The sequence below is a fragment of the Rhopalosiphum padi genome, chromosome 1 (assembly GCF_020882245.1).
Source record: "Rhopalosiphum padi isolate XX-2018 chromosome 1, ASM2088224v1, whole genome shotgun sequence".
NCBI lineage: Eukaryota > Metazoa > Arthropoda > Insecta > Hemiptera > Aphididae > Rhopalosiphum > Rhopalosiphum padi.
In genome coordinates, this window is record NC_083597.1 from 39,661,132 (window position 1) to 39,686,796 (window position 25,665).

The 25,665-nt window shown below is 30.4% G+C and overlaps 3 protein-coding genes across 3 annotated transcripts; 2 read left to right on the forward strand and 1 right to left on the reverse strand.

Moving 5' to 3' along the window:
- Positions 1-1,513: 1,513 nt before the first annotated feature.
- LOC132917169 (sodium-coupled monocarboxylate transporter 1-like) lies at positions 1,514-7,104 on the forward strand. The gene is made up of 11 exons (XM_060977777.1): positions 1,514-1,901; positions 2,516-2,678; positions 2,779-2,896; positions 4,125-4,192; positions 4,288-4,442; positions 4,711-4,960; positions 5,068-5,177; positions 5,374-5,557; positions 5,631-5,717; positions 5,906-6,069; positions 6,716-7,104. The coding sequence occupies exons 1-11, from the start codon at positions 1,729-1,731 to the stop codon at positions 6,999-7,001; spliced, it is 1,758 nt and encodes a 585-aa protein (XP_060833760.1). The 5' UTR covers positions 1,514-1,728; the 3' UTR covers positions 7,002-7,104.
- A 10,388-nt stretch (positions 7,105-17,492) lies between these two features.
- Positions 17,493-23,201, forward strand: LOC132931923 (chymotrypsinogen B-like). The gene is made up of 6 exons (XM_060998010.1): positions 17,493-17,581; positions 21,250-21,365; positions 22,152-22,258; positions 22,338-22,483; positions 22,551-22,831; positions 22,910-23,201. The coding sequence occupies exons 1-6, from the start codon at positions 17,512-17,514 to the stop codon at positions 23,087-23,089; spliced, it is 900 nt and encodes a 299-aa protein (XP_060853993.1). The 5' UTR covers positions 17,493-17,511; the 3' UTR covers positions 23,090-23,201.
- Positions 21,724-25,108, reverse strand: LOC132931924 (BLOC-1-related complex subunit 5). Its single transcript, XM_060998011.1, has 4 exons — positions 24,583-25,108; positions 24,353-24,519; positions 23,523-23,711; positions 21,724-23,413 (listed from the first exon to the last, which is right to left on the reverse strand). The coding sequence occupies exons 1-4, from the start codon at positions 24,800-24,802 to the stop codon at positions 23,198-23,200; spliced, it is 792 nt and encodes a 263-aa protein (XP_060853994.1). The 5' UTR covers positions 24,803-25,108; the 3' UTR covers positions 21,724-23,197.
- Positions 25,109-25,665: the final 557 nt, after the last annotated feature.

Here is a 25,665-nt window from a genome sequence, read left to right on the forward strand (position 1 = left end):
ATAAATGTTAGAACATTAGAATAAATATTAGATGAAGGCCTCAGACTAGTGTACAGCCTACCTTTGACGATTGGCCGCAACCTAGATAAATTAAGATTTATATTAGATAGGTAGCTTAGTAAGTAAACCTGTATATACAGAGGCATATTTATCTATTTACACTTTGTATTCAGTTATGATGTTATATAATATATTATTTATATAGTATTATATTGATGGGTAATTAATAATTTTATTGTTTTCGTAATAGGTTGCCTATCGAAACAATTGATTGATTATCAACGCGTATACGGCGCGCGGCGAACTAATTATTTATGTTTGTAAATATTTAAAAAAAAAAAGAAACAGTCCGTGAATACAGTTTATCACAATAACACTTACCGTTAAGTATTTTATTGATATAATTTATACGAGTACCTACCTATTCTGGCTTCTACAACTATATTTATACTAATAATGAATGAGTGTAAATGTGTAATGGAAAATCTATAATTAATTTGTGTAACTCGTTATTTTCGATACTTTATATGTCACCATTATATCAGCAGTGCAGATATTATAAAAAAATTAACAGTTGCGGTGTATCGACTCTATCATAATATCGAAATGTCTATTGCCCTCATATTATCCACAAACCGCCTACTACTTAAACAAGTACGTAAAGTTAACACGGACTTGATATAGCTTAGTCGCTTAGTGGCTTACCCATATCATGCCATAAATTCTCTGATTTAGTACATCTTTTTTTTAGTAAGATTAAAATAAATGACGTAGTCTTACACTGTTTTACACAGTCGCATCTTACACTGAGAACATTTGATTTTCTTTTCAATTAAACAATACAATACAATATGTGTGTGTGTGTGTGACGTTTACCTATATATGACTTGGAGTGTTTTTGAAAAAATTAAGGTAAAACTACTAGATAACGACTAAATTACTAAACACATTTTCGGCCAGTGACATAAATATGAGGAATGCTTGGGGGAATTATCTAGAAAAAATTTAACAACCCCCCCCCCCGTAAACTATGCACTAGTAATTTACTGTATGTTTAAACATACGATTAATACATTTTTCCTGTTTTCCTCCTATAATATACTTAATTTTCAATTTAAATTCGAAACTATAAAAAATAAAAATATAACATTTTACCTTACCTTTGGTCCACACGATTTATCTTTAAAACAGTTATCGTGGAAGACGTAATTTTTCAGCTATCATCCTATCAAATTTTTTAATAAATATTTATTGAACATAAATAATCAAAACCGTCGAAATTACAGGAAAGCTATTAAATTTTGTTATGTCAAGACCACGAGTCCATGAAGATATCAAGGGGGTTCCTATCCACATGACAACATTGTTACATAATAATTTTATAATAAATTCTCGACGACGGATATGTAATTGTCGTGTGTGTGACGGTGACGGCAATCGCGCCGTATACTGCGCGGTTCATGCTGGCGTCGCGATAGACCAATCGGCGAGTGTGAAGATTACGACGACACGAAGACGTTCGGGTAAGGCGAGTCGCGAGTTTTCGCATAACAAGACGCGCGTCCACGACGGCGGCACCTAAATAGTCTCGAAATAATAATAACGATATTTGCATTATTTTCCGGACGTATCGCGTTTCCGGCGTACAGTACGCCCGCCCGCCCGATTTCGCGTGTCAAACATAATATTTTATTCTACGGACCGGAAGTCTGTGACGCCGCCGCCGCCATGGAAAACATGAACTGGGTAGCGGAATACGCAGCGTTCGTCATCATGCTCGGGCTGTCCGTAGTCATCGGCCTGTACTATGGGTGCTTTTCCAAACAGAACACCGTCTCCGATTATCTGTTGGGCGGCAAACACATGTCCGTCTTTCCGATCACCATGTCGCTGATCGCTAGGTACATTATTATTATATTGTTGCGAACAATCGAAACACCTATGCCTACCTAAATTATATTTTGTATTATTATTATTAAACTGTTTGTATAATATGATCGATATTTTTGTGCAAAAAAAAAATATTTATTTTTTATTTTTTAATATAATATGTATATTGGTTTAGATCGATTGTCGAACATAGATGGTGGGTGGTGGGAAGGGGCAGGTGTCACTAAACATTTATTAATCAATTTAAATATTTCTAGTTATTATTAGACGCTTTTTTATTTAATAATAATAATAATAATAAATAATTATATGTTATTTGATGTAGGTATTATATTGCCATTTATTGCATGTAAACTTGTTGCATTTTAAACCCGAATAATAGTATTTGTACTGATTGAATATCTCATTGAATATCATATTATATTGCAATGTAGTGATTTTATCGCAAACGCATTGCAAAATTATCAGACTTATTGACAAAAAATACAACAAAAAAACCGGTATTTTAAATAAAAAAATTGGTTTACTACCTGTAAGTTATCAATTATGATAGAAATATAGTTTGTGTAAATTTTAATTTCGTATGATGAAAAATAAGAACATCAATTTATTATTTATATTTTAGTCACATTTCTGGTATAACGCTGCTCGGAGTCCCATCTGAGATCTATAGTAATGGAACACAATACTTAATTGTCGGCGTGGTTAACAATATAATTGTCATCATGATGGTTATATACATTTATTTACCCGTTTTTTACGATCTTCAGTTGACATCAGTGTATGAGGTAACTGTTTTTTTTTAAATTACTCATTATAACTTTTGTAAAAAATTACAAACATATAAACTTATCAATTTTATGGATTTGTAATAAATATTAACTTTAGTATTTAGGTTTACGATTCAATTCCAACATTCGTGGATTTTCGTCACTCATGTTCGCCATCAATTTAATACTGTACATCCCTGTTGTGATTTACATACCCGCATTAGCGTTCAATCAAGGTAGGTACATAATTTAGTTCCAGATCAAATAAATTACAAATACCTGCTTATAATGAAAGATTCATAAACGTCGGAGTCTAAGATGATTCAGGTCCGATTCGCCGACACCCAATTAGCCGACTACTCGTTTCGCCGACGCAGGAAAACCGGTCCCTGGTAAAAATGGAAAAAGTTCGAATTCGCCGAAAAATTATATAGTTTCACAAAGTACAAAAATCATTTTTATCTGGAAATCTAGAATATTAAAATCTATTCATACAATCAAAATGTTGGTAAGACTACATTATGATATTGTTGGCATTGGTCAGTAAGTTGACAGTAGTTAGTAATCATTGCATTATCAGTTAGTTGTTTAATAATATTGAATTTAAAATGCCGTGTTTTATAATAAATAAAATACATTTTTTTAAAACTAGTTTTGAATAGGTAGGTACGTGTTATGACTTAAAAATAATATATTTAAAGGATGAAGTGGCAATTAATCCCTAAAAAACTATACCATTGACATTTAATGAAACTCGTAGATCAATTATGACTTCAAGAATGGAGAGTTCACGGAAGTCGAAGTAACATATATATAGGAAATATACGAAATTAATGCCAACGTTACCGAAAAAGCTGTCTGAATATTAATATTGAAGGTAATAATTGGTAATATCAGATATCAGCAAAACGGTGTGTCGGCTAATTGACTTCTCGGCTAATCAGTACAACACGTGTAAAACGATGTCATAATTTCAGCTTATAACCGTACTTACTATCTCTGTCTTTCACATTGCACCCACATAACACCTAAACGACTCTTAGAATTAATACATTTGTAGGTTGTAGCTATACTGTTCAAATTAGGTTTATAAGCATAATGAGCTATTTATAATGAATTGACAAATCTACGTATTTTATTTTTTTGTTTTTTTTTTTTAAATTTAAATAGTCGATAATCAATTGAAGTCATTAACAAGTTAACACCAATGTAAATAGTATGCAAGATATGGCATCTTATTAGTAAACAATAAAATAGGTTATGTTTAATTACTTTGAACAGTACGACAATAATATTAGAAATCTGGAAATCGTATTTATTAAAATGAGTGTGCCAGTGTGTGGTAGAGACAACAATATTTTAAAATACGCTTGCATCTCCTTAAGTTTTGCTAAACGAATAATTGTTTAATTGATTTGAATATTGCGTAGATATCAACAATAACTAATGTTTTTACATTAACAGTTACAGGGCTCGATGTACATTTAATAACCGTGATCATTTGCGTCATTTGTATATTTTATACTACCATCGTAAGTATACTATTATACTAGTATACTATTATTATCAATGCAATTGTTTGATTTTAAACTTGCTGTTCTAATAACCGTTCTATTGCAAATATTAGGGCGGGCTGAAGGCAGTAGTGTGGACAGATGCGATTCAAAGTATTTTTACAGCGGTTTCAATCATAATTGTGATCATCTTAGGAGTTATACAAATCGGTGGGATCGGAAACATGATCAGAGCCAACCAAGAAGGGGACCGAATAGAATTTTTTAAGTATTTATATTCAACTGTTTTTTTGTTATTAATTAAATTTAAATATTCGTTCATCATGTGGTTAAAACATAATATATAATAAGACCTAAGTATTTGGCATAAGAAATATGTGTGTTCGAAAATTTGGACGACTTCTAGCTGTGTAATACACTAATACACCAAATATTTTTGGTTTCTTGTTTTTTTTTTCAAGTCTTCATCGCATATTATTACCGTAAGAGTGAACAGTTCTGCATGTAGGATTGATTTTAAATTGTATTTCACTTAGGATGAACCCAGATCCGTTTTTGAGACATACTTTTTGGACCGTCACCATAGGCACGACGTTTCAATGGCTCACATCACTGGGCATTCATCCAGGAGCCGTTCAACGTTTCGTAGCATTACCCACGTATGGAAAGGCTCGTAAAGCTGCGATTTTCTTTGTTTTTGGTATGGGCGTCGTTAAAATCATGACCGGCGCTATAGGAATGTTGATCTACGCCAAATACAAAGACTGCGATCCCATATTGGCTAATGTCAGTTATTTCATTACGGCGCATCGACAATTTATAACGATGCGCGCCTTTTAAATTATTGTGTATGCGATGAATTATTAATTATTGAATTGTATTTATGATTTCAGCACATAGACAACGATAGAAAATTAGTGCCGTACTATGTGATGGACGTGGCTGCGAAATTTCCAGGAATCACCGGTCTATTCGTTTCCGGCATTGTTAGTGCTGCCTTGAGGTGACTATATACATCATAGTTCATAATAATATTATTGTGTACTTTGCTTTAAACATATAAAATGTAAATGCATGTAAAATTTATGATCCACTCAGAGACTTAGGTCTAATAGTATAACCCACTTAGAAGTAGCTTAACAAATCGCGCTGTACACTATTTTTCGTGCGCTCTACTACATAACACGTGCATTTTATAGTACGATGTCAGCGCAGATCAACACTGTATCAGGCACCATTTACGAAGATTTTATAGTGAAAATGATGGGCATAAAAGTGTCAGATTTGACGGCCAGCATTATAATGAAGAGCATTGCGGTGATCAGCGGTTTCATATGTGTGATTTTGGTATTTGTGGTCGAAAAATTGAATGGAATTCTTCAAGTATAAGTCTTAAAAAATAAAATCGCTGCTAAATAAATTGCTAAAAAGATGTCTAATACTTTGTGTATTATAGATGGCAATTAGTCTAGCCAGTGTGACGAACGGAGCATTATTGGCTGTATTCACGTTAGGAGTTTGTTTTCCATGGGCAAACTCCAGAGTAAGTCCGTTTACAATATTCAATCCGAGCTAATTACTAGTCATTTGAAACGATTACCTAAATGTAAATATGTAATAGTAAAATGTACGCGTAAATCGGTTATATGTCATTTTACTTTCACGTACATAATATAATACCACTTATACAATTATAGTTAATATTTGCATACATATTACATCTGTATACAGGGAGCGATGTGGGGGATGTTGACGAGTTTAGCTGTCATGACTTGGATAGTGTCCGGAGCTCAATATGCCATATACAACAAGGAATTGAAGTTTGTCGAAAAGGCCGTTTCGATATCCGGATGTCCTGCCAACACAACGTTTAATAATCATACCGATTTTTCGGGGTAAATACGTATTATTAAAACAAATAATCAAACAGTAGATCGATAATCTTAGGTTATAATATTATAAATTTATACATAACTAATGTTAGGTGATTAAGATGTCCCCTGAGTAGGTCCCGTTTTTAAAATTATGCCTTTTTAATCGCCAAATTGCGTTTGAAATGTCATCGTTAACCATTAATATTTTAAATAGAATTATATATTGCACCCGTATGATTGTATATTTGATTTGTAATTTTATGCATAGAACCAGATACACATTCATTTTTAGAAATATTAAAAAAATTCAAATAGATAGGTAGATGTAATTTAAGAATCAATTGCAGATAATTATTGAAAATGATACCTTTTATAAAATTTAAAAACGAATAGCACAAACACAAATTTTCGGCGTGTCGTCCAGTTTACTTTTTTGTGATGCAACCTGAGTAATGTACAGTTTATTTAAACTGTGATGCACATGGGCTATGTAAAATATAAAAATAATTTTAGTCCGACGCGCATACGTGTTATACTTCTTTTTTAGGCGCACTCGGGACACCTAGCACATTATAATCTGGTATAATTATAGGATATAATATAGAATATCTGCGTATATTGTGGGTACATTTTACCTATATTATTATGGTATCGTATTTTTATATAGGTTAAACCGGTTGAACGAAGACGTGTATGCGAGTCCAGACGTGTTGTTAATTTATACGATTTCATACATGCACTACAGTACCATTGGTACTCTGGTCGGGATCATTGTCGGACTTGCCGTCAGCCTGTTATTCCCCGAGGAGCAGAATGTAGACCCCAAACTGCTGACGCCCTTTATACGGAATTTTGTGCATCCCAAGTACATGACTGAGACTGTACAAAACGGTCGGACCACCCACAACAAAACCGAAACGTACGAACTGGTGTCTCAGGACACCAAACTGTGATGATTATAGTTGATCGCGTGACGTGGCTGGATAACGACCGTATTGATTCCATTTGACTCGAAAAGTGTTTTATCTTTAAAAATATACTGAAAATAATAACAAATCACGTTTTTTTGTCTACTTTAAAAAATTATATTATCCATACAGTAATTTCCGACTGAAATTGTACAAAACTAGGTACAAATTATAATATTATTATAAATATTTATTGTATACATAGTTTGATCTAGGTAGAGATTGGGCGTTATAGAGGCTGTTAAGAGTATTTTGTAAGTATAATCTCAAAACATAGAAAATATCAGTCTTCAAATTATTTTATCACATGTGAATTTGTTTTTGGCATTGCGTATATAATTACATTAGAAATAAACGGGATAACACAAAACATTTGGAACAGACTGTATACATCTATACCGTATCACAGATAAATCTACGAAGTTTTAAGATTTTAAGTTCCAATAAAATATTTATTAAAAGCAGACATAAATAATTTTTTATCGTAAAATTTAACGTATGTTTATTATTATTATAGAAAGCATAATGTAGTACATTATTTAAATGTACCCAGTTTCAGTTACTTGAAATTGTCTCCAGACATTTAGTTTAACGTTATACCCAAAAATGTGAAATAATTTTTATTTAGAGTAAATTTTTATTGTTTATTGCTTAAATAAAGGAACTGACGATAAAAAAAAATTAATATTAATAAAATAATAATGTCGTTTTGGTGATATAAAAATCTAACTCACTAAATCAAAAAAATTTAAATTATTTTCAACTCGTATTTCACAAATTGAGTTAGTATATTTATTGTATATAGTTTGTTTTAATGATAGATGTATCGCGTACCCAATGCGTGAAAAAAATACCTTATCTTATTATATCATACGTATTATAAACTATTATAATATAAACAATATTTATGTTTGATTAATATAATAACAATTTCATTGATTTCATCTGATGACAAATAAATAGATACCTATAGATATAATATTCTGAAATGTATAATGTAGGTATATTGTTGAATTTTAATATACATTTAAATAATATAATTTATACTGTACGCTGTAATTTGATCAATGCGAGACAAACTCGAGTACCTACCACATACTTATCGTTATAATACCGATTTATTGTTATAAGTCGTTAAGTTATATAGACTCGACAATTGCACAAACCTTGTGATTTTAATCGTAACTTTTGTGTACAGTCGTGTTATTTATTGAACAACAATGTGCTCAACAATGTATTCAACAGGTATTTACTTACACAATGATAATATTTTTAAATCAAAGTGCTATTATACACTTATAATTTTATCAGCGTTTACAACCATTATACACTTATACATACATAGATAGGTACTAATTATTAAATATATACAGTACCCATTGTCGGTTAAAAATATAATAACAATATGTGGTAACACGATTACTAGAAACAATTAATAGGATTACGAATGTCAATACGTATAATCCTTTTAGAAATAATGTGCTGTAAGAATAATAATTGAACTAAAAATACTTTGTAAAGTGTTTAATTTTCATACATTTGTGAACGGCTTATAATGCTTATATATATTATACACAGAAAACGTGATAACACATATCAAAATTAAAATTTAACAATTGTTCGTCTTGTCGAGTACCTATTTAGATCATCCTATGCCTATAACGGATTTAGAATGTAAAAACAGATAGGTATTGTGTATTTACATAATAATATTGTGTACGATATGATGCGTATATTATGCGGCACGTGAACAAGTGCGTCGTGTAATGATGTAATGTAAACGTTATAAATTCACCTATATATGTTACCTACGTATGTCCTACATGTGTTTGCATATATACACAGCCCCTGTGTTGTAGCAATCGTGGCTTAAACGTTTCAACGACGTAAGAATAATAATATAATAGTATATTAGTATGTACTCGTACTACAAAGTACGTCATAGATATTGGCCTAACTATACGATTTAGTAGTAGTTAGGTACACCTTGGGAATAAAATTTTAGAAAAAAATAAAGCTAATAAAATGTGGATAAATGGGTACTGCTCTGTACAGTTTTAGATGTCAAATAGTCAGTAATGGCCAGCGGGTAACTGTAATGGATGTGATAAATTTGAATTCGATGGTTATTAAATGTTTACAAAAACGAATCTGAGCGAAGGCGGTCTGTCAGTCTATAATGTTATACTCGTATTTATTTTGTTGGATAATTTATTTTACTATATTAGCATTAAAATAGATTGATTTAAATTTTTTTGAAAACATCGTAATAATTAGATTATAAGTATTTAATTATTATTATATTATATAATATTTATATAATTTAATATTATTTTGAAAATTTGAGTCATTATTATCTTACTGTAGAATGGTAAAAAACCGTGTTAATACGATCGTGATATAAATATACAATAGCATAACATTAATCTAAATATGGCATTATATGTTTTATACGGTAATAAACGTTTTTAAGTCACTATAAATAATATTTTTGAATTATAGAAAATTAATTTATTATATTTTTATTTGTTTAAATATTTATTTTAGTCCAAATTTTAATTTAGACATTTATAGAACAAAATTGATTTATATTTTGAATTATAATAACATATATAAGAATATTACTTATATATTTTTAGATTTATTGTTTCAGAATGAATTATTATGCAACATTTTGTATTTAATTTCCTAGCTTTAACTATAAAATGTGAATACTTATTACATTTTTTACTACAAAATTATTTGCAAATATTCGTGATTTTAACGATTTTTTTGCTTAAAATACTTTAAAAAAATAGCATTACTGTATCTTAAATACTTTTATTATTAATAGTTTTAATAAAAATATATGAGAAAATGTGTATTACATTTTCAAAGTCTTTGACTGAACGAAAATATTTTTGTTGACAATATAATTAAAAAAAAAAAATCAAATTTTTCAAAATTCTCTATTAATAGTTTGAAAAATTTTGAAAATTATACTCTACATAGAAAATGTTATGTAATATATGATAGTTCGTTTTTTGACTTACAGCTAAATAAGAAAATCGATTTTGCTAAAAATGTGAGTAGAGATCTGAAGCGATGTCTGTAATGGGTAATCGCATTAAACGCCGTACATTATGGTGGCGGACAAAAATTTTGTCAGACGCATGTTTTGTTGCGCATAAAGCGAATACCCTAAAAACTTGAAATTTTCACAAAGCATTTATAATATTTTATATTATCATTCTTTATATAATCATGATTTTCAAAATATTATAGCTCTTATTTATTTGGTTTTTTCCAGAAAAGTTTTGGGAACATTTTAGTTTTGACCAATCAAGTACCAACTAGATTCACTTTCCCATCATGCAAGTTGTTGAAGTTGAAAATCTAAGCACTTTATCTTTTACTGCTTCAATAGTTGATAACAGACACAAAAATAAATACATATAACATATATCATTTAAAACAAATATATTCATGGCTCTGCTTAGAATTTAAATAATTGTTTTTGGATATAGAAATGTAACTATATTGTCTGTGCGTTACGTCGTACAATTTATTATCTCAAAAAAAAAATAAATATAATATGCAATTTTGGAAATCATTTGATCCCACAATAACAATATATAAATCGTTACCTATGCCATATTATGTGATGTGTTATTTGTTGTAAACCTATTTTGATTGATATGCGTCAGTGTACAGTCGTGACGATATGCATTTTCCACACGTCACTATAATTACGTGTATAATATAATATATACATATATATTTATATTTATATGAATACTGTATAAAATACAATGTATGATCGTAAATGCTGTCTCGGAGGACGTCTTGATCGAGAAGCAGTATATATATATAATATATATATACGTATAGTTGCAGTCAATGTCATTATTCGTAGGTCGAGAGGTATCCGACACAATTTATTATTATCATTATTATATTGTTATTCACGCATATATTATATTATTTTAATATGATTGACGATACGATATTGTAATAATGCGAGCACTTGACGTCATGGAAAATACTTATACGTCAAATACTCGAGACAAGACGAAACTTCCCGTCTACAGATACTTAAGACGTATCCACATTATTATTATTACGGTTTGTATAAGTACCTACTGCAATGATGTTAATAAATTACATCGCAGTATTAAAAAAACCCTAAAGTTCCACGTTTTTTTATAGTTCTTTATTAGTTATTATAGTGTTATCACTTATTTGTACAGTTTCTAGATTTTATTTTTTATACCTGAATATGTAGTTAACAGTGTCAACGGCTATCGTCTGTGTATCACTATATCCATTGTTTAAGTAAGAATAATCAATGCTATAGATACTGACAAGTGATAAATTGTACCATTGATTATAGAATAGAGTATTCTATAATCAATGGTTGTACCTAACCAGGGACTGTAACGATAATATAAGAAATAATTAATAATTGGCGTTGCACATCATTTGTTATTTTGGGAATATCGTTATAATTGAATAAACTCACGAAGAAAAAATTATTAAAAATTAAAAAATTTTTTAATCCAATCAATGAGTACAAATTACATATTATGCACCATTAGAATTTTTGATTTATCATAAATAAATATGTTTATACTTTATATTATATGTATTATATACATATTCTGGTAATATAATAATACATATATTTAAACGCTATAATATTCAGTTTGAATAGTTTAATCGAGAGTTATTCTTTGTTTTGGGTCGTCAAGTCGTCAATGAGTAAAACAGAGAGAGAGAGAGAGAGTTATCAAGACGCACAATTTTAACAAATAAAATGTTATACATAAATAAAAAATTTGAAAAAAGAAATGTATTTTAATTTAAATGAAATTTGGTAACGCGATTCGGGGTCGACAAAACTTAACCGTCAAAATGTAATCTTAATTTATGACCATCATTTTCGACAAGCGGCTACAGCAACAGCGACAGACCACAACATGCCGGTTATCAGAATGTTCAGAATTAATATATTCTGCAGATGTTGGGTGTGGTCGTATATCGCGTGACGTTGAAGGACTAGATCCAGATGTACGAGACGTGTCTCGTGTGCGCGTGCTTCCCGGGGCTGGTTGAATTGGTGTCTGCGAGCAGGGTGGCTTTTGCGCCGACGGCGATTCATGCTTGTTCGCGATCAACACCGCGACTTTTGCGTGATTATCAGCGTGAACAGGCGAACAGCAAATGCGAAACGTCGCGTAGACTCACCTTGAGTTCGACCGGATGTCATACTGAACTCCGATTTTTATTGTTTTTGGTGGAAATGACAATCTAACGTATTTTTTTTCTACATTTTGGCAAAAACTATGCATATATTCTATTATATATTATGTATTTAAATTGTATAGTATATAGATATTAATTTTGGTTTTTTTCGTTTAGTGAACGTTGGTTGCTGCAGTTTTATCAGTGTCACGTGCGTATGCGACGTATAGCTACGCTTTCGTATTATAAGAAAATAAATGAATACATTTCGTGGATTATCAGACCGGGATGTTCCCAGTGTTTGTTTGCTCGATGCAACTTACGGCGAATAGAGAATATACGAACGTCGTTCTATAAATTGTTCGCTATTATTCATTTCCGTCTCGTCATCGGTCTAATCGCCCATAATTAAAATCGTATAAAACGTCGGCCGATTACTTATAGACACGAAAGATTTCTACGTGCCCATATTATTACCCTATAAAGGATTCGACCGATTCGACTTTCGATTTATTTTTCTCTCTTATCACGCAAACGACAAGTTAATCGTACATATTTTATGCACAAGCACGCATGCATGTCAATATTATAATGTCTGCCCAAATAATAATTTATCCATCTGCCGTTCTTCAAAATTTTTAATTTAGTTATCACGAATAATAAAATGAGTTTTAGTGCTTTAACATACATTTAAATGTGACAATCCCGTGAGTTCAAATGCAGACACTATTGATACTAATATTCATAAAACACAGAGTTTTAAATTTTTGAAGAGATCACGACAGTAAAATAAATACATTACAACTAAGAAGTTTCGGAATGAACCTCACAGAATGATGTTTTATTAAATAATTTACTCAAAAGTCAAAATCAAATATCATAAACTGATCGGAGAATTCGCATTTATTATTTTTACCATTATTTTAATGTAGGTAATTATAATAAAAAGCAAAATAACGAATTTCTTTTTTTTTTAAAACGAGAAACGTAATACTCTTTTTATGGAATATGCGTCAAACACTGATATATATCTATATATTCAAATATAAATAATATATTCAACGAACCGCTACTGGAACGTTTAATTGTGTAAATATAATATTTAACGACACAGGTGATGTCCGTGAGATATTAGGTTTTATCATTAAAAATGTAAAGTACTATTATTCTGAGATCGCGAATCACTACTGACGCACCATATTTTTTTTCAATCTTTTGGGAACGAATTGTTTGTCAAAGAACAAATATACCATTGGGTTTTATAATATATTGTATTACTTTTAAATGCTATGTAAATCACGAGCCCTGGCTAGAATGTTTCTGATTGCCTTTTTTACTCTAAAATTATTATTTACTATGCGTAGATACGACAACGTGGCACAATAAGTATACATATATACTATATTATATACATAAGTATACATATTTTATTCGCTCTTAGCTATGTAATAATGTTTTAATTCCTACAGTTTTACTGACAACATTTAATTCAATCAATCCTTTATATTAATTATTCTAAGTATTTATTTTGTTTATAGTGCAATTAAATAAATAAATCTAATGCATAACTTAATTATTTTTAATGTGACACAAATTACGAGTATTTATAAGAAATAAGTACATGGCGTTTCAATCCGTAATATATAGTATTATAATCGTATGGCGTGGACATAAATCTCGTTAAATTAGAAACTCTTATAATAAGAATCTTTTTTTTTACTACAATACGATAAATACAATTATATACCTCTCTATAGATATATACTATATTCTGTATATATTATCATTTATAGTCATTGTTGTTTCTTTGTACTATCGTCGTACCTATATATATATATATATATATATATATAAATATATTATATTATATTATTGGTCTATCCGGCGTCCCTTCGACGTGGCTCGTTAAGCGATAATTTTTCTTTTATATAATGCGTTCGTATTATATTCGTATACAATATATCATATTATATTAAAGTCTCTCTCGACTCGCTTAACACACGAGTGCCGCAAAACCGCAGCGCGAAATCCACACGCGGTCCGGCGGCGCTTAGATACTACTCAGCTGTACAGCATTATACAAACGTATAATAATAATAATATATACGATAACAATAATAATATTTGCGTATACCTATGGTGTGTACACTACTACACTATATACCTACATGTACGCCTTTCTCGCTGCGCGCAAATAATAACAATAATATAAAATCGTTGATTAAGACGCTACACACTACAATTATTATCAGTATTCACCTCTAAAATATATTATAGGTACATATCCAAAGATCTGCCAATCTCGCGACTTTCTTCTCGCCCAACGGGTCTACCTGTATAATGTGAGGTATATACGCCTAGAGACGAACACTGCTACAATATTATAATAATATAATATATACACTAAGATTAAATTGTATTATTCTGTTGTTTACCTGTGTCCTGTGTGTGGTATATTATTATACATGGGTTGATTGTTTTAAAGGATAAACATCGATTTTCCCGAAATGTCTCAACGTTTTAAGAAATAATTTTTTTTTTTAATGATTTTAAAACATTATACCTTTCTCACCATTAAAAGTTTCATCGGCTCGTCTATTTCTTTCATGTGTCTTTTAACTTCCGTGACTCCGTGTATTCTGTTCATTCTATAAATCAATTCGTTAAAATGGGTAGATTTGTTGGTTTATTCCATATCTACAAATATAACATATCAATATAATAATATACATATATCGATATTCGCTGTATATATAGACAGATTTCACTAATGGACACGCGGCGCCGGCCAACTGATAGGTATAGTGTTCGTCCGGCGCCGTTTATGTAATATACTGCAATGATATACATACAAGTATACAACGTATATATAAGAGTATAATGTACATAGAATCTCTTTCGTCTTGAACTAATTGTGAACAATACTATTTATGATAACAATCATAAACAATTAATCTTTTTCCATTCGCAAACAAATAACGGTATGTATTATATATATATATATGATATATGTGTAAAATAGGCACACACACAAAATATGTACATAATATAAGTGCCTATACGTTTTATTATAAATACCTAAACATAATGTATATTATGTAAAAAACAGGGGGCAGGGAATTCAATACACTATAAGTAACTGTTAAAATTATGTGCTCACTTTTTTTGATTATTTATAAATGAAATATAAGTAGGTAGGTAGATGCAAAATAAATTTCAAAAATATTAATATTTATATATATTTTAAATAAGGTCTATGTCAATATTACGTTATTTTCATAACTGAGAACTTAATTATGTACTAAAACATAAAAAAGGAATTTGCACTAAAAACGTAATAAGTTTATTGTATTTAAAAGTTAATAATTATAATTTTACACGACTAAACTTAAAATTAACGATTGCGTGTGATTAATTCTTAAACATGTAAAATTATACAAAATAAATTTTCGATTATGAATTGAAATGTGTCAATAAGTGATATGCGTATAAACACTATAAACTGCAAAACAAATTCATGTTATCAAAAAAGAGATGTACGTACAATAGTCAATAGACTATAAAAATGTATAAATAGAATCACGAAGTTATGAACCATTTTGTCAGATTTCGGACAAAAAAGGAAAATAGATAAATTGTTACAAAGAAGAAACATTTGCTTTTTTAATATACTACTATCTAAAAATATTTGAACAAAATATTTTCTTCAGATTTTTTCTTATAAATCATAGTCTAGTAATCAAGTCTTATTTATGATGGTGATGGTCGTTCCAGAAATCCAATCTTATGCTGGCTAGACACTAGACAATATTGCAGAGGTTTATTATTTTTCCGATTTTAAACGGTTGATCGTGTTTATGAAAATAATAATTGCTTTCCAAAAATCAATAACGTACGATATTATGATTATGATGGTTTTTCTTTTTACTTTCTATAATTTTACGAATATATCGGAATCTCGTAATATTATAATAACATCGCACGTACCTATGTATATTGTATATAATATAGTTTATATTGTTCGATATGCCGAGATGATGATGGCGGGAACTAATTGGGCGAAGTAATTTATTTATGCGTCGACGCCACAGCTAGCTAGGTAGGTCGAAGGTAGGTAGGTACTAATGTACTATGTCCAGTCGTACTATCTATCAAGTTAGGTTAAGCCATTCATACATTTTATTACCTAATTCTAGTCAAAATAAAATAACGTTTCTTTTAAAAAAAGTATTAGATTTAATAAAAATTTATTAAAAAAATGTCGTTATATTGCGACTGAAAATTATGTAATATATTTATGTTTTATAAAAATACCAAATATATTTTGAATGCTATATTATTATATCTAGTAAATTAATAATATTTATATTTTGTAAAAATTTCAAGTCTTCCATAAAATTACTTATTTCTAAGTTAAAACAATTTTGATTTTGTCAAATTGATTTATTCCCTTTTATTCTATTTTTATTTAAGAAAAATCAAGATTTTTTGTAATTGTCCACAAAAAACGGCAGAAATTACCATCAAAACCTAAGATCGAAGCATTTTGACTATAAGTGATACAAAACGTGCAATACACAGCCAAAAAATTTACATGCGCAGCTAATAATTTATATCAATGTAAAACCAGTAGGTACATCTTTCGTTAAGCTCAGAATCTAAAATAGATCATTTATGTAAAAATCAAGTGATTCGCGGATACTATGGACATTATTATAATATATCAACTAAATTCATAAAAACATATCGATCAATTCAAATATTGATCAAGTCGATCAAGTCGAAACAAACTAGATACCATCGATCTATTAAAATACAATAATATATTGAGCCTTACATGTAATGTATACCGCGTGTTATTATTATTCATATAATATATTCGAAACGGTATTATTATATTATTATTGTGAAAAAATACCGCAAAATCCCTCGCCAACTTAGTGGTCAGAGTGTACAAGTCATTAAAATAACATATTACAGTGATACATATCTGCACACGCACACATATATATAGGTACGCAAGGAACATATTATATATATATTTTATGTATAATATTGCAATATTATGATGTGCAGCCGCAGCGCGGATGAAGGCGAAAGGAGATGAGTTTTGACCCGCGAAAGAGAGAGCGTTTTTTTCTTTCATTCCTTCTTAATATGTGTTTATTTTTTCCTCCTCTCCGTCATAATACGATAGTCTTATTGCTATATACTATGCTCGGCGGGAATATATTTTGCACAGCGCTCGTCAGTGTGTGCGCGCACGTGGATCATGTTACATGCAGTGCTGTGTTTGTCGCTGGCCGCTGCCGCGTTCGCGCCCAACCCTTCAACGGCCGACGGTAAGTGTATGATATTTCGGAATTTTTTGTAATGGTATTTATGTATGCACTTTTCGTGAAGGTCTGGTTAAAACTGATAGTCGTTATAGCGATTATTATTAAACTAGAGTATCTGCAGAGTATACCCATGCGTACATAATACATATTATTGCTTTAACACACAACAGGTCGTCATAGCCAATACATTAAAACCAGTGCCCCCGCATACAACCTCGGGCCCCCGTACTAAATATTTATCCGAGCCCTTTATAAAACTACAAATAAATTTCAACGGGCCCACAGGCACTTAAAATAGCCGGGCCGCTGTACTCAAGGTCTATCAGCCCTCCCCTTGTGGGGGCCTTGCATACAATCTATACAAGGTTCCCGATATTTTTATTAGAAGATTAAGAGGCCGCTACACCAGCATATTTTGTTTTCTCTGTCTATCTTCCACATAATATAGGAACAAAGATACTCCATATTTCCGCGATTACGACTCCGGACTCTCTGGTTAAGTTTAGGGCAAAAGCACCTATATAATATATTTTACAAACAAGAGTATTTCCTGTGCATTGGCCGGATAGATTTTTAATATTTACAATTTTGAGTTAATTATTAATGGTTAAAATTTAAAAATAATCGAAATTATTTTAAATTAAAACATACTTATATTAAATTATTCGTACACGGCTCATATATAGGTTCCATATAACTGTTTCAATTGCTATTCAAATACCTATTAGTGGCTAGTATTTAGAATTTTGTCATTAGTGTTGGGGTGGTACATGGTTATAATTGTGATGTATAACTTCATAACTAATTGAACAGTTATTAAAAATGTGTTACCTAAGATGGTGAAATATGTTTTAATAAAAAATAATAATGTAATATCCTTTACCACTGAGTACAAAATAGTATTTGAAAATACATATTGAGAAACTATTTGCCAAGTAGGTATAGCATTATAGTATTATACTATTATAATGTTTACCTACTCAATGCTAATATACAAACTACCTAGGTATATAATATATTAATATGTGACATTTAAACATTTTCAACATTATCCATGAAACTTATATTATAATGGTTATTATACGTATTAATTAATTATAGTATTATCACTATTATCATTGCATAGTCATTAACACCTATGATACAATATCTAATATTTTATTTTTTAGAATTAACTTATTAGTCGGGCATAAATTTAACATTTGATCTTTTCTTACCCGTAGGAGATCGTTCAGCTATTTCTATGATAATACTATAATAGGTACCTAAAACAATTTTACATTATAATATTATAATATATATACCTATGTGGCTATATATTATAATGTATTGAATACATTTTAAAATATATCGCACGTTTATTTTATCATAATCAACAATGAGCTTTTGTGCATTAGTGCCATAAGTAAATAAGTTGTTATTGTTATTTTATATTTGCTATCAAAATATTTGCGAATGCCAAATACTTAAATATACGCGTGTATTTTGAATATTATAAAAACTAAGAACAAATATTTTCTTGGAATCCAAAACAAAATATATATTTTTTAAAGTTCAAGAGGGATTCATTCCCCATAATCTCCTCCATTAAATATGCAATTGTATTGACTTAACAAATTTCAATACATATTTTTAAATATAGTAATAAATCCAATATAAAATAATAAAAAGAAAATTGTTTGCGTTTATAAGTAAGACAATGGTGGGTCTTGTAATATTTAACTTTTATGATATTTCACTACATACTATTTTTAATCGTCATTTTATTAAATTCAATTGATATTAGTGTTTTTTTATGATTCTATTAAAAAAATGTTAAGTTAAAATATTGTTGAATGGAACTTTTAAGAAATTTAAATAGTTTTTCGAATATGTAGATTTCAAACAAGTGAATAACAATTTTAAATCTAGTCGATCGTCTATTTTGTCGTCACCCTGCAGTGCGTCCACAATCAAAGTGTCTTCAAAACTCAAGACGATGACTTAATATTAATTTATTTTACGGCCCAGAGCAAACAAAATTACAGCATAATATAATAAACGATGAGTATAGACGTTAAAGGATATAAATATTTTTTTCGAAATTTTAAATCTCTTGACCGATGCATTGATGATAATTATACCTATTATTGTCGACGACGACAACGACAGTAACGGCCCACAGCACACACTTTATATAAATATAAAGTGTACGCCGTACATATTATATATACACACACACAGCACACACATATATATATAATATTAGGATCTGCAGACTACGGTGCGGGACGATTTGCACGAAGTTCGTGTGCAACTTGACGACATAGCGCGAGTCATACAAAATGAATCGTGTGAACTAGTTAGGTACCTACCCATACACACACACTCTCTCGCGCACATATACTATAGCTGTATACTTACGGATGTCATTATGCACGTGGATTTGAACGCATTACGATAAATATCTGTAAGCAAGCTGTAGGCCCGCCGAAGGTAAAAATCCAAAATCGCGTGTACGCTGCAGCGTCTATTGTCGTTATAGTAAGCAGGTAGCAGGTACGCATTTATACTTTCACCGATCGTGTTTTGCGTTTTTTTTTTTTATCGTGTATCTCTTGTACACGCGATCATCAACTAGACACACACACACACACACACTACAATAATAGGAACCTACCTTCTTTACATTTATTTTTTATTACAAATATACATTTTATTACAAATGATAAAAATGTATCGCGAGAAATTCCTATTATAATAATATAACGATAAACGATGTATACCTGTGTTATTATCATTATAATAAATTTCCGTTGTTACTTCTACTCGTTTCGAAGTTTTGCTTTTCACTCGATTTCGAAAAAAACGTCCGAACGATAAGCGCAACTAGAACTTTATTTTGTGAACAGGTTACATTTTTTATGGTAACAGTGACCCGCGGAAGCTTTGCAATTTGTATATCTTAATATTTATTATTTGTATTGCCGAGAAAAGTCTTTTTGCCAGTACGTCCAGCTCCTTTCCAAGTAAAATTCCACTGATATCTAGACAATTTTCAACAGTAGGCAAAATAATCATATATTATTCTAATATTACAAGTTTTAAAGTTTGAAGGGAATTCAATACTAAAATACAACGATTAAATACCGATAAAATAGATAATAGTTGAGATAATTTTTTAAGGGGTTTAATATAGGCAATTAAAATGAAAAATTGGAAAAACATTACATTATAATATTTATTTAAACTTTAAAGAAACAACTTCCGCGAGTAGTTCCGACGGTTTCGTGTTATAGGTGTTATTGTGTTACAAATCTCAGTACTATTGTTGATCATTGTAGAATTACAAGATAACTAGAATTTATCAATATGTGATGTGCAAATAAATAACATCGAAGATTAAAATAACTTAGGTACTTAAAAGTCATAATCCACAAAAGCAAAATTTTTCAGGTGGCACTTAAGACATATCAATACATCATTTAGGTACCAACAAAGGTAATAATTCAGTAGTTATTAATTGGATTAGTTAGTATATATTATATTTTACCGTAATACTTGTAGTTTTTAGTGTTGTGGGTTCCAAAGGGTACCTATTGTCAAAAACCAAGCAAAATTACATACAATTTAAAATTTTGTACCTACATTATATTATTATTCACGCATTAATTTGATATTTTACCTTAAAGAGTGCGGTTTGAATAATGGAGCCATCAGTTACCGGCAGCCCAGATCAGGCGGTGGAGGTTCAAAGTCTAGGCTGGTCAATGGCAAGGAGACCCAGAAAGGGGCTTGGCCGTGGCAAGTGAGTATGATAAACTAGTAAATATATAATTGATATAACTAAAAGATGTAAGGCCAGTAAATAACCTTACTTCCGTAGACATTTTTTAATACTTTTTATTATTTTAATAGCTTTTTTTAAAATGATACATCTATAACAATGTAATAGGTAATTACAATATTTTTTTTTATATAGATCATGTATTTCTAATTTTATGCCTGCACACTATTACAAATAAAATTAGACTTACTCAAACAATGTCATTTCTCCTAAAAAGATAGATTTTAGGTAGTAGATATCTCTAACTTATGAATATTATTCATAAATCATAATGTATAATTTTGGATGGTATGATGAATTTTAATAAAAAATTATAAAATAAAAAAATAAAAACAATTTATTTTATTCTTGATATTGGTGTTACAACACGAGCACCTTAGATGTAATTGTTAGTACATAAAATAAGTATCAATGTAAATTGTAAAGCAGCTAAGTATGTGTTTAGTAGTTACTTAATATTCACAATTAATAATTTAAACAGAATAATATTAAACATTACAATATAAATTAATATATTTAATTAACTAACTATAGGCAATAGAGAAAATAACTTCTAGAGTTAATTTCAATTTTCATTTTTCAACATTAATTTCAATAAGCTTTTAAAACAAAATTATACATATCATTTTAAAATTGAAGCTAATTATGTTAAATTAATGAATTGTATAATTGTATGATTCGTCTGAACTCTTGAGGGCGTGGCTTAGACTATACAATAATTCATTGATTTTTCATTCTTTTTTGTAGGTATCATTGCAGTTACTTCATCCAGCATTTGGTTTTGTTGGTCATTGGTGCGCTGGTGTACTGATCAGACCTACTTGGGTGTTGACAGCAGCTCACTGCATCAGAAAGTGAGTGATTATTTATTAATGATGTTGACAATTGTTGTGTATCAAATATTTATTTTGAAAATTAAATTTTGATAATAAGTGAAAAGTTCAGCTTGCCGTTGGCAGCTCTTTGGACAGCTGTGCTTGGTGACTGGAATAGAGATGTAGAAGAGCACACAGAGGAGCGTATACCCATTGATGAAGTGGTCATTCACGACAGGTTTAACAATTACCAAAATGACATAGGTTAATTATGAAAAAAATTTTAAAACAACAGTTTAATTTTACTGGTACTAACAATCGAATTTCGCAGCATTAATGAAACTGTCTAGGCCAACAAATGTCACTAATACAAATGTACGGTGTTTGTGTTTGCCACCATCTACAAATAATACGCCAATTCCAAAGGTATGCGTTACAACTGGATGGGGTAAAGTCAAACCAAATGGACCATTGTCGGGTAAATTGCGACAGATAAAAGTGCCTGTGCACAACACATCTGTTTGTAGAGACAAATATGGACCAGCAGTGACTATAACTGATGGCCATTTGTGTGCTGGCAGAATGGATGGAAAAGGTGGTGGACCGTGTGTGGTACGTTGAACAAACACAAATCAGTTGTATCACTTTGGTAATCAATTAAAAATTATGTGGTCATTAAACATATTGCAGGGAGATTCTGGAGGGCCATTGCAATGTTCAGGTCCAAATGGTCGATGGTTCTTGGCTGGTCTCACATCATTTGGCTCAGGATGTGCCAGACCAGGATATCCAGATGTATATACAAAACTTTCATTTCATTTACCATGGATACTTAAACAAATAAAAATTCACACAGATCAAAAATTTTAAAAACTAAACAAATTATAAGTAAATAACAATGGAATAAAAATTTAAATGTATATATAAAATGTTAGAGACTAGTTAAAAGTGAAAATAAATGATGTGATCAGTCGTTTTTTAACCCGTCGTCCATACAAACGGTTCCAACCGTTCGTCCGGAGGTAATTTATTATTTAATAGCTGTACAGAGTCTAGTGTCTTGTTTAACAATAGATGACAAGAATTCAGTTGTTTATTCATGTCATCAATACATTTGAATTGCTCATTGATTTTGGCATATTGTTTATATGACGCTACATATGAATTCAACACTTGTGTGGTTTCGTTGTCAAGCTGCAAAGAATCAAATTCGATTATTATTTAGGTACAAACAATTTTCTAGTTTTATAATCTAATAATTATAGTGGTTATTGTATAGCTTAAGTCTTAGACACATATGTACCTCTAAAATTTGTTTATTGATCAAAGTTTGATCTGCAGTTACTGCTTTGGCACAGCGGCTCATGTAAGCTTGATAAAGTTGACACAGTCTGTAAAATGCATTAGAATCGATTCTCTCTAATGCTTCTCGATCTCTGGCTGCTGGCAAAGATACAGTGCCTCGTATTATTGGCAAAAACGATGGTACTTGCTAAAATTATAAAATCCAAACTTTCTATTTTTATACATTCAGTAAATTTAGAAAATATAAGTGGTTAGTTATTAGTATCAAAGGAGCTCCTAGTCATTTGTTATTGGATACAATTTAAAGTTAAAAATTTAGAAATTTACACTTAAATTATACAAGATATGTGGTACTTTAACTAAATAATAATATTATATAATATGTTTTTTAATATCTGTAATTTTTTGTTTAAATAGTATAATGTTTAAGAATCCTTGAATTGCTCTTTAATATGTTGTACATTTTGGCTTAGTTTGTATTTATGTTTTAAAAGACAATGATAGAAAATTATAGGTAAACTAAATTTAACTACCAAATTAAAGAACAGTTTTATATTATATTTATGTAATTTAAGTATATATTTAGTTTAAGTTCACTCTTGTATGAATCCTATAGTATAAATCTATTAAATGTCTGTTCATTATTTGACTAATTTTTTTTCTTTCTGAAATAGCTTTATGTACATAGCTATTGTTTATACCAGACATAAATTCAAAAGTATTAAGTGTAAACCAAATTAGTGGAATTGATAAGAGTTGTTGTCCCTTATTATGACAATATAATGTACACTCTTAGATGTCATTGGCTACAGCGAGAACAAAATTTACCTTCATTCGATATAGGTCCTCGTCCATGTCTGGGTTTTCTTGAACGGCTGCCCTGACCACAACGATGTTGTGTTTGGGTGTGGACTTGGGGGTTTTCTTCACGGATCGTTGGGGTTCCACCTGCATCGACCGTCCTCGGCTCATGATGCTGGGTTTCTTTGGCGAATCTAGAAATGGGTTTAGTGTTGTTCATCGAATTACGGAGTTTACTATGGTTAAACAAATTGCACCTCCGATTGGTCGGTTTACCGTGTACGATATGTACGGCAAGTCGACGTCGCTGCACACGCTGTGGCCGGGTGATGTGTTTGCGCTGGCCGCCCTGCTCTGTTGACCATCCTGCGAATTCCTCGGCCAAGAACTTTCTGGCACCGATTTGCCCCTCTTGAGTTTTGGATTTTTCGCACCCGAATCGGTAGCGTTGGATTGCGAACTCTGTTCTGAGCCCATTGTCGAATGCGAGTGGATCTCTAGTCGACAAACGCGACGAGCAAGTGATCGAACAACGAATTATTACGATAATTATTTAATTAGCAATAATAAATGACCGACAACCGACATAACAACCGTAATTAGAAGTTAGAATTATTATGGGACTGCAGGATTATTACGAAGTTGTTCAGTTATTGAATCTGTCGAGTGATAAATAATTAGTTGATAACAGAACTGTTGTAGTGTGATAAGAGCTCTTGTATGTTGAGTTGCGTCTCAAGGCGTTTCGGGCGCGATGCATATAATATAAATACAATATTGTATAGGTAGTATAAAATAATAAATTATTATAATAATAATTCCTTTAAACAAGTATTGAGGCTGGTCGTCATACTTCCCCGGAAGTATAATGTTGGAAATGGGAATCTTCACGTTTGATGTATTGGCTTGTAGAAGATCGGAAATCTGAGAGAGTTCATGTATTTTTTCGTTGACTCAACTATCATCGTGTCGTTTGATTAAACTAAATTATTAATATTTTCGAATGTTTCCGAATTAACAACTCAAAAATATACATAAAATAACATTTAAAATAATTATTTCACATAGAGGTGTTGTTAGTTCTGAATCAAGGAATACACATGTATAGGAAACGTAAATATATTTATTCATGTTAATATAGTTGTTTATGTATGTTTAAATCACATATTTAGACTATTTCAGTGCAATGCAGTTTTGGAGTGTTGCTGACCATATTTTGAGAATCGAATAGGTCCAAAGTTTGTAATAAAATGTTTAGTATTAAGTGTTTTAGAATTTCCCGAGAAATCAGAATTGAAGAAGTACTTGGTATCTAAAATTAAATATTTTATGATTTAGAA

Coding starts and splice junctions, on each gene's coding strand:
- LOC132931924 (XM_060998011.1), bottom strand. CDS start 24,802: ATGGGCTCAGAACAGAGTTCGCAATCCAACGCTACCGATTCGGGTGCG. Junction 24,520..24,582: donor GGTAAACCGACCAATCGGAG/GTGCAATTTGTT, acceptor ACCCATTTCTAG/ATTCGCCAAAGAAACCCAGC. Junction 23,712..24,352: donor AGGACCTATATCGAATGAAG/GTAAATTTTGTT, acceptor TTATAATTTTAG/CAAGTACCATCGTTTTTGCC.
- LOC132917169 (XM_060977777.1), top strand. CDS start 1,729: ATGGAAAACATGAACTGGGTAGCGGAATACGCAGCGTTCGTCATCATG. Junction 2,897..4,124: donor CGCATTAGCGTTCAATCAAG/GTAGGTACATAA, acceptor TTACATTAACAG/TTACAGGGCTCGATGTACAT. Junction 4,961..5,067: donor GCGATCCCATATTGGCTAAT/GTCAGTTATTTC, acceptor TTATGATTTCAG/CACATAGACAACGATAGAAA.
- LOC132931923 (XM_060998010.1), top strand. CDS start 17,512: ATGTTACATGCAGTGCTGTGTTTGTCGCTGGCCGCTGCCGCGTTCGCG. Junction 21,366..22,151: donor AAGGGGCTTGGCCGTGGCAA/GTGAGTATGATA, acceptor TCTTTTTTGTAG/GTATCATTGCAGTTACTTCA. Junction 22,832..22,909: donor AAGGTGGTGGACCGTGTGTG/GTACGTTGAACA, acceptor AACATATTGCAG/GGAGATTCTGGAGGGCCATT.